Here is a 10,551-nt window from a genome sequence, read left to right on the forward strand (position 1 = left end):
AGAAAGCCTCATCTTCCTCCCGCGGAACAGCTGGTAGTTTTGTATTGCTGACCTTGCGGTTAGCAGCCCGATTCGTAACCACTACGCTACCAGAGACTACTATTTAGAAATGACCAGTACCAATTGTATGAGAAAGACTTAAATTAGCATAAAGTACATAGGGAAGCGATTCTGAAAAATGGTCTTTGGTGATTACTGTTGTAGTTCTTCTCCCACTCTAGACAAGCAAAACTTGGGACCCCTAAGTTACATCATCCTGGGAAAGCAGCATTCATAGAAATGTGTGGCGAATTGGATCTGCTAGCCTGGAAGAGAAAACATGAGTTTTGAGCTAGAAAAAGAACTTCTTTTTGCCTTCCTCAAACCTGCCATTCATTGCAATGTTAATAACCTCAAGCCTTTTCAAAACATGGTGTGAAGACTTAATGCTGTCCTTTATAATTGCTGAGATTTCTCTTGAAAATGTCCTAGGCTCTGCGAATCGGCCATACAAAAGTGAGTGATAATTTAAAAGCAAATGATCTTGTGAAATATCAGGCCAGGCACAATTTAGCATCTGTAGTTGGTAAAAATTGACAAAAAAAAATAAGTTCTGTAAGTAAACATCGAAACTTCTCAGCAAGTTTTTAAAGTTTTCATATAATTTTTGGAGCCTCAGTTTAATTGTTTAACTTTCAGGTGAAAGCTGTAAATTGTATGTCCAGTTTTAGGGAGTGATTTTTACTATAAGAGTGTAATATAAAGGAGTCCTGGTGTGGCACTGCACTGCAAACCACAAGATTGACAGTTCAAACCCACCAGTTGCTCCTAGGAAACCCTATGCAGGGTTGCTGACTAGACGACACTTCACAACAACAACATTTTCCTGTTGCAGTTATCCCACACCAGGAGATAGAGGAAGTCACATTTGAGCTGATAAATGAAGGGCAAGTAGAAGGAAGCAGGATACAGGTAATAAAACAAAAGAGCCCATGTTACCGTCGCACATGTGACAGAAAGCGGAATAGTACCAGGGTCTAGTAGTTCTCCTTAGAAGAGGAGCAGATGCAGCTCATTGCTCCAGAAAAAACACTTGTGCTTCAATTGTTTCCTCCTTCAGTATAATGCTTGCCCAGGAGGCCATTGATTCTCCATGTAAATATATGTTGGGAAGTAACTTGCCCCAAATGTCCTCCAAACAAACTTAAATAACTGAATATTTAGATGAATACACTTTTGACTCAAGTGGAATTTCTGCTGTTAGTTAAAAAATAGCTTCTGATGTCTTCTTGGAAAAAAATAACTCACAATGAATTTCAGGTGGTAACATAAGACTCATTCCAAGTTTTATCTACCCACATCAAGAATAAGGTTGGGGGTTGGAGTGGGTTATTCTATCCGAAAATATCTTGGTTTTGACCAAATATAGTAAAGAGTTGTGATTTTTTTTTAACACGCTTATTTAGTTTTCTAGGATGATTTTTGGTTACAAAGAAAACAGAAAGAATGGTTGGTGGTTTGGCAATTGTTTTATCTTTTCACTTTGTAACTTTGATTGTTGTCCTGGGAACTTTGATTAAAATATAGTGTTACCAGCCCCCAACATATACACATATGTACACACATTTTTTTCCCATTGTATGAAAGCATTGATGGGTTTGCTACTGCCAAAAATGAGAGTCACCTTTTCATGGAGAAAGAAATGTATCTTGCTGCTAATCACGGTCATCTAAGCACTGAATTTTTGCTATTTTTTTCTCAGGCTTGGTGGGCCCCCCATAATATTCTTCAAGTCACAAGAGTTGATATCAAGCTAGGCACGAATTCAAGTGGAGTAGGATTGTTGGTGTCTAGGAGAGACTGGGAGGAAATGCTGCATGCCCTGACATTCCCCAACAGGTAATGTGTCTTGCATGGCTATAGTACATAGCAATGGTTGTAAGACATTCTTTTTAGAGCTTACATTTCATACTAATTTGGAGCTAACCGATGCCAAATAAATATCAAATGACATATCAGTAGTGCCCAATGAAGAGAGACAATTTGAACCAAAAAAGTTTAATATACAGAATTATTAATTATAACAAGGAATTAACTATAAAGGGTTAAAAAACAAAACAAACAAAACTCTCAAGAACAACCTTGCATAGAGAGAAAATAATAAGGAAGGAACATACTTGAACTTGGTCGAAGCATTTGCTATGCCCAAGCTGGAATTTGGGCTTCATTAGAGATTATAAAATGGTACAGAGATCAGATTGTTTCTGGCAGATCTGAGCTATAGACCTGAAGCAGGTGAGCTGTTTCACACCCTGATTGGCAAGAAGGAGACACCTACCCACCCCCATAGATTGCCGGCGGGCTGAGGCTGAAAATTCATCAGTCAGGGCACCTGAGGTATATACTGGGAATCTCCTCATAGGAGAGCTACTGGAAACTTGTTTGGTGTGAATGTCACTAAGGGGTTATCTCCCAGAAGAAAAAAAGTTAGTGTTTGTAAATGAATTCTTCAATCTAACAAAAGCCTAGCGATCTACTTCTAAAAAATCAGCCATTGTAAACCCCATGGAGCATTGTTCTACTCGGAAGCACAAGGACTCACAGTGAATTGGAATCAATATGAAATAAACTTTGGTGGTATGGCTCTGTGGGCTAATGTGTCAGACTGCAAAGTCATTTGCACTGCAAGGTCGGTGGTTCAAGCTCACCAGCTGCTCCTTGGAAACCCTATATAAGGTCACTATGGGTCCGAATCGACTCGATGGTATTTAACAACAACAACAACAAACTGTGGTGTGTGAGGGGGGTACTTACATAGAGTCCTGGTGTAGCACTGTAGGATAAGCACTGAACTGCTAATCACAATTATTGTGATTCAAACCACCAACCACTGCTCAGAAACATGGTCTCCTATGAGTCAGAATTTACAGCACTTAGCAACAACAACATCATCTTTATTTCTATCATTTCTCACAAGAAATGTTGTGATTTAGCTCTGTTTAGTTTAGTTGATATTTAGCTCTGTTTCTCACTGCACATTCCATACTCCTGTTGCTCTCAGCTTTTCAGAATTCTTTAATAGAGTAAGTCCCACCTTTATTCTTGAAGGATCTAAATATTCAGTTATTTTGTCTACTGTTCGTTTGTTTCATTAGGTTCTGTTTTTTTCCCTAACCTTCACAGTTGAGTTAGTAGTGAAAAGGTTAGTACTAAGAGAGTCCCACGAGAATCCACTGTTTCCCAGACACAGACCTCATTGCTTTATTATGTAGCAGCAATTGTAGCGCTGTAAGATGAGCACCTTAAGGTCGGTTTGAACCACAAGGTTGGAAGTTCAAACTCACCAGCTGCTCCTCAGAAACCCTACACAGTGTCATTATGAGCCGAAGGCACTTAACAACAACAAATCTCTTGGCAATTAAGATCAGTCATCTTTTCTAGGAAAGTAAACTCTTTTTACTTTTACTTTCCCTGTGTTTTTAGTGACATATTGTTATAAGTGCCATCAAGTCGGTTACACTCATAGCGACCCTGAATAGGGTTCCCGTGGAGCATCTGGTGGGTTTGAATGGCTGACTTAGTGGCTAGCGGTCCAGTGCTTATCTTACAGTGCTATACCAGGACTCCAACAGTGTCACACCAGGATTCCTTTAGTAACATAAGAAGCCTAACTTGCAGAAATTTTTTTCTTTTCCTGAAACTTTTCAGCTCTGCCAGTTTGGAATACTTAGTCCTCACTAGAAGAATATTTACACCAGAAAGCACAGAATAGTTCCGCTAGATTGTAAGATGAAACTGCCACTTGTCCATTTTGTTGTTGTTGTTAAGTGCCATATAATCAGTTCTGACCCATAGCAACCCTGTATAGGGTTTCCAAAGAGCAGCTGGTGAGTTTGAACTGCCAATCTTATGCTTTAAATCTACTTTACAGTCCAGCACATTAACCCACAGCACCAGACCAGGCCATTTTAGACTCCCCTATTATTAATGTTGTAGTTGTTGTTAATTGTCATAGAGTCAGTTCTGACTCATAGAGATTGTATAGGGTTTCCAAGGAGTGGCTGGTGGATTTGAACCACCCACATTGCAGTTCAAATTGACCTTGTGGTTAGTGAGGTGTCATCAAGTCAGTTCCAACTCATAGCGACCCTGCATAGGTTTTCAGAAGAGTGGTCAGTGGGTGGGTTTGAACCACCAACTTTTTGGTTAACATGTTGTTATTAAGTGCCATCCAGTTGATTCTGAATCATAGCAATCCTGTATCAGGTTTCTGAGGAGCGACTGGTGAGTTTGAACTGCCAGTCTTGCAATTCAAACCACCTTAAGGTCCAGGACCCCATCAGATAACATTGTTGTTAAATGCCATGGAGTCGGCTCCTATTTATAGCGACCCCATATAGAGTTTCCAAGGAGCCACTGGTGAGTTTGAACCACCAACCCTGTGGTTCAAACTGACCTTGTAGTCCAGTGTTTTATCCCACAGTGCCACACCAAGAAGGCTAAAATGGCCAGGTGGCAGTCTCATCTCCCAACTTAATGGAACTATTGTGTGTTTCCTGGTGTAAATAGTCCCCTAGTGAGGACTAAGTTTGTCAAAGTAGCAGAGCACAAAGGTTCTGGGAGGAAATACAAAATTCCTGCAACTACGCTATTGAGTATTACAAAAGGAGTCACTCCAACTGTCACCCCTTTATTCCCAGACCCATGTATTCGTTCTGGGTATGGTGAAATGATAAAGATCTCTGATTCAGAGCATACTATAAGATAGACCTCAATCCTTTCAAGCTGTTGTGTCCTAAGTGGTACAATGATGTTTTTCAATCAGCTGGGTCACTTTGGAGAGATTAGTTTAGCTCTTTCTTTGCTGAAAAATGAGTTACTTGATCAGATGCATGGCTGTACAGATTATCTTGCATGGCAATGCTAGCACATGCACTATGGGAAGAGAAGGCAAATCCATATCTGGAATATGTGTATATTTCTGGTGGACAAACTTTTGTTTGTCTTGCTCTTCCTGTTGGACAGTATCCAATATAACCAACCTGCCATAAGGTGACTAGCTGGTTCCCCCAAATTATGCAACATTGGGGGTCTTGATATTGGTCTTGGCGTTTGGCAGATTAGGCACTTACCTCTAGCATTAGCTAGGTCAGTATTGATAAAGAGAATTCTATGTTCTGGAGTCAAGGCACAACCTTCATCCCTTTCACCCAGTTGTTGTTGTTAAGTGCTGTTAACGTTAGTTCCAACCCATAGACACCCTGTATAGGGTTTCCTAGGAGCAGTTGGTAAGCTGGAACTGCCGATATTGTTGTTCAAACCGACTTTACAGTCCAGTGCATTAACCCACAGCTCCACACCAGGACTCCTGTTAATGGCCCTCAAATAGTACCACCAAGATCAAGTTTTTCTTTTTTCTTTTTAAAGAAGCTTCCTCTTACCATTCTCAGAAGCTTACTTTTGTCATTGAAGGGTTGGTGCCAGTGTTGTTGGGGTCCTTATTGTTTCAGACTTACATATTACACCAAAACAAAATAAAGTATGAAAAATACAAAACCAAAACCAGGAATGTCTCTGTATACCTAAAATGTTCTTGTTTTTTTTTCAAAGTCAACTTTAAAAGTCAACTTTTACTATCATTCAGATACTGCATAGAAAAAAAAGAGGTCAGGGATATACCAGTTAAAACTCCAGCTTTGTACAGGTGGCTCTATTTACACCTGGACAGGGCTCTCCCACATCAGGCACAACAGCTGTAAGTATCTGATGCCTCTTTGTAGATGCAGCCCTGGGCACACTTGGCACAGCCCTCAGGGCAGCAGGAGCGGCAACTCTGCTTCCAGGAGGTGCATTTGCACTCTGCACTTCCAGGAGCCAGAGCAGATGCAGGAGCCACCAGTGGGAAAGGAGCAGTTGGGGTCTATTTTAAGCAAGGTGAACAAAGTAGGAAGGCAGGTGATGAAGAAGATACTTGGTGGAAGGTGTCCTAACTTAAGTTCTTAATGCTTCACAGCAACACTGACTCTTTCATTCTGTCCAGTGGATTTAGTCGAAACTACATAACAACAGGCTAGTGAATGAGGAATGGGAAATTCCTTTCCCCAGAAGGAAACTAAGGAATAGTCACCAGGTTGATAAATAGATATTGCATGGCTAAATCCATTCATGTCTGCTGCACCAGAAACTTACGTTGAACACATACACCTTGTGCAAGGTTCATAGTCTGGCAGGTGGAAAAAAAAATATCAATTAACAGCAGTAGCTAACTTTATTGAACTCTCTATAAGCAAGGCATTATGCCTCACGGATTTTGTCATTTCAGTATTTGAACAACTTGATGAGGCCCATGCTCTTATTATTCCCATTTACAGCTGAGAACACTGTGGGTAAGGAATTTGCTCAAGGCACACAACTAACCATCAGTGAAATCAGGCTGCCAACTCAGCCAATGAGAATTAGGTAGTGGATCCTTGCTCGGAACACCTACAGTACATTGACCTTAGCCTCTTGGTGCTTACAATCTAGTCTCACAGAAAGTATCTATTTATATTTAAGAAAAAAAATGATCAGTACAAGGCAATGGATTATAAGTGCCTAGTATAATATGTATAAATTATGTGGTGTACAAGTACTAGAAATTTCCAAAGAAGTAAGTTTCCTTTGTAATATAAACAAACATTTTATTGGTAAGGTAGGAGTTTTCTTACCTTAATGAAAGAATTTTAGGACATGAGAGAGCTGACATGAAGTGGGGAAGAAATGGTATTTCAGAGAGAGATTGAACGAGAAAGGTAAGGTTAGATAGATTCAGGGATGCCCAAGTCCTATTGTTTTATCTGTAAATAGGCAAATGTTTTTCCCAAGAAACAATTGGTTATGTGCTACCTAAACAAATTTACATACATTTAGGATTCTTGTGTATTTCAAATATTCATGTGTGTGCATTTCAAATATTTCATCAAAACTGGGGATCGCACATCAATCGAGTAGATCCAAAGCCTAATGGACTCACATTTACCTGACATGACATAGGAGATGTTCATATTTTAAAAATAAAAACAAAATAAAAATATTTGAATAACAGCAACAGACAGGAAAGTTCCCTTAATGAACATGCTTCATGATTTTCCTTGTAAGTTTTTACAAGGAAATTGGTAGAATATCCTGAAATGGCATCAGGCCCTTCAGCTGTTGGGAGAAACTGTCCCTAATGACTGCTATTGGCAGCAATGAACGTGACATTGACCTGAAGGGCTGTTGTCAACTTTCTGAAGGGCTTTTCAGCTCATGCTCCCATGACCTTTAGATGGATACTTTTATGAGTGCAATTTTAATAGCAGCATTTGTTTATATCTACTTCTGGATAAGTTAGAATCTTTGGAATTCCAATACAGTGGAAAAACTTGAAGTGATTAGAGAAAAAGTATGATTAAATATTTACAAGAATAGTGATGCTTTTGTTTAAATAGAGCCTTCCAGTTGAGCTAATTTTTGTTCTGGTTTTCTGCTGTTTTCTTCTGTATCCCTTTTTTACACTAATGTTACACATTTGAATACCAGACTATTTGGTGCCACTCTTGAAGGAATTAAACTGCATCCACAGTTATCACACTAGTCATATGGTTACCCTTGATCATTCTGTTGCTTTTTTTTATAACTGCTTACTGTGTTGGTTCTACTACACTATGCTCTCAAGAAGCAAATTCTTGACATTGTAGAAACACACCATTTTTCTTTTGCACTGGCAGGATGTTAAAAGAAGTACTGTTTTGGCGCTGTAGGTTAATGAACTGGACTGCAATGTTGGTTTGAGCTTTAACGTCAGTGGTTCAACATTGCCAGCTGCTCATCAGAAACCCTATACAGGGTCACTATGGGTTGGAACCAAGTCGATGGCACTTAACCACAACACCAATGTTAAAAGGAGGAGTTGTCATGGTTGTACAGTGCTTAAGGAGCTCAGCTGTCTGCTAAAAGATCTGTGGGTTGAACCCTGTATCTGCTCCATGGGAGAAAGATATGGCAGTCTGATTCCTTAATGATTTACAGCCTCGGAAGTCCTGTAGGACAGTTCTACTCTGTTCTGTGAGGTCACAGTGAGTTGAAATTGACTTAACACTAAAACGGAGTGAAACAACAACAACAAAGTTGATGTAGAGTTGATTTTGAGTCATGGCAACTCTTTGTGTAGGAGAATAGAAATGCTCCATAGGGTTTTCATGACTGGAGTTCTGATGGTGATGTAGGATAAGCAGTGGACTGCCTGCACTGCTGACCACAAGGTTGGCAGTTGAAACCATTAGTTGCTCTGAGGGAGAATGATGAGGCTTTCTGTTCCCATAAAGATTTACAGCCTCAGAAACTGTATGGATCACTACGAGTTGAAATCAATTACATGGCATTAGGTTTCTGTTTTGGAATCTTTAGATAGCAGATCACAATGTCTTTTTCTGTGAAGCCACTGAGTGGACTTAAACTGCCAACTTTTAGGTTAGAAGTCAGATACAAGTATGGCACTGTAAGACAAACATTGGACTGCTGACCATAAGGTCAACAGTTTAAAAGTACCAGTCACTCCTCAGAACTTCTATACAGGAACTTAATCAGTCAGAACTGGTTTAATGACATTTAACAACAACAGTCAGATACAAACCATTTACACTACCCAGGACCTCGACTTAGTGCTAGACATTGTAATAATAAAGATTATTATTATTATTATTTACTTTGAAGCAAGTTATACTTCTCTTCTTGTCCTAAAATTATCACAGTTAAATGCTCCATTGGGTATATGTTACTACAACTCAGTTGTAACTAAAATTCTTTTGGCATAAAAAAAATTGGTTGACTATTAGATGGGAATATTTCCTGGCAACAACTGAATAATACCATTCTAACATTATTTTTAGTGAAGGGTCAGCGAAACTTTGGAGGCCCCCTCCCACCCCATCCAATGAGAAGGACTGACAATGTGACTTCAACAATTTACTCAAACAGTAACAATCATTGTGAGGATGGTGCAGGACTAGGCAGTGCTGCATTCTGTTGTACATGGGGTTGGAACAGACTCAATGGTACCTACTAATATTGTTTTGGTAAAAATTCCTGACAGCTAATCCTGACCCAACTTCTCTGAAAATACCCTTTATTTCCAGCCATACAGTCATTTATATTGTCCTTAATGTTGTTTGTTTGTTCAAATTCCCTACTTATATATCAGAGTTCTGGTGTTTCCAAAGAGTATTTCCAAGGAGTAGCTGATAGGTTTGACCCACCAACCTAGTGGTTAGCAGCCCAGTGCTTATCCTATTGCGCCACACCAGGATCCCCACAGATTGAATAACTATGATGAAAAGATGCAACTCTGGCACAAACTTGTCCTGATTTTAAACCATTCAGTATCCCCTTGTTCTGTTCAGGTAACTGCTACTTGGATTATGTACACTGTTCTGGAATACCCATTCTTTGTGATGCTGTCCTTGATTTGTTATGATCTATACAGTCAAATACTTATGCTTAGTCAATAATGCAGAAGTAGACGTCTTCCTGGTATTCTCTCCCAGTCAAGACCCATCTGATATCAGCCATGATATCACTCATTCCATGTCCTCATTGGAATCAAGCTAGAATTTCTGGCAGCTCTCTGTCAATGTACCACTACAGCCATTTTTAAATTATCTTCAGCAAAATTTTACTTGTATGTAATATTAAATGATTTTGTTCAATGATTTCTGCAATCTATTGGGTCACCTTTCTTTGGAATGGATCCAATACAATTCTTTGGTATTTGTACCCAATAAAGGCAACTATCACATGGTAATTAGAAGATAGAAGATTACATCTACTTTATTAGCAGTCAGTCCATAGCAATTTTGTTTTCACACATAATCAGAAGTGACTTGTGAATAAGCTTTAAAATATTGTTGTTGTTATTGTTGTGTGCCGTCGAGTTGAGATTAGTAGCTCAAAAGGATATGAAATGTGTGGCTAATTTCCTCCACAAACAGCTGCTTCTTTTGCCACTAGATCAGAGGAACTGGAGAGTTCCCAATTGCTATTACTAAACATTTTGATCAAAGATTCTAGAAAAGATCCCTACCAAAGGGGGAAAATGGAGAACAGAACTTTAAATTCTTATGATGCCAAGAAAACTGGATAAAACTCTGAAATGATTGTCCTGAGACCTTTAAAACTTAAATCTGACATATCACCCTGAAGTTTTCTTACAGCCAAATAATTGTTTAGCTTAACTAACAAATAATGTCTGTCTTGAGCATTATGCTCTTTAAAACTATATGGGAATAGTAGAGGTGCAGTGAGGTTCACCGAAAGCAATACCACGGAATGCCAGGCAAAGGAGATTCAGGGCAGAGCTCCAAACCTCAGAATTACATAGCTAGGAATATATTTTTTTTAAGTTTGAAGTCTTATAGCGAGTGGAACATGAAGCAGAAGTAAGACATTGAGTACTTTTGAATCAGCCGGGCTCAGTGGCCCAGAGCTGACAACTTGGGCAAGACCCAATGGCAAGCAGGGGAGCAGACCCACAACGGAAAAATGCCACAAGAACCT

General features: G+C 39.4%; 1 protein-coding gene across 1 annotated transcript; it reads right to left on the reverse strand.

Moving 5' to 3' along the window:
• Positions 1-5,719: 5,719 nt before the first annotated feature.
• On the reverse strand, positions 5,720-7,022 carry LOC102831758 (metallothionein-1A-like). The gene is given in 3 exon segments (XM_006868034.1): positions 5,720-5,840; positions 5,842-5,899; positions 6,998-7,022. Coding segments are annotated over 3 exon segments (204 nt in total).
• Positions 7,023-10,551: the final 3,529 nt, after the last annotated feature.

The sequence above is a fragment of the Chrysochloris asiatica genome, unplaced genomic scaffold (assembly GCF_000296735.1).
Source record: "Chrysochloris asiatica unplaced genomic scaffold, ChrAsi1.0 scaffold00114, whole genome shotgun sequence".
NCBI classification, from domain to species: domain Eukaryota; kingdom Metazoa; phylum Chordata; class Mammalia; order Afrosoricida; family Chrysochloridae; genus Chrysochloris; species Chrysochloris asiatica.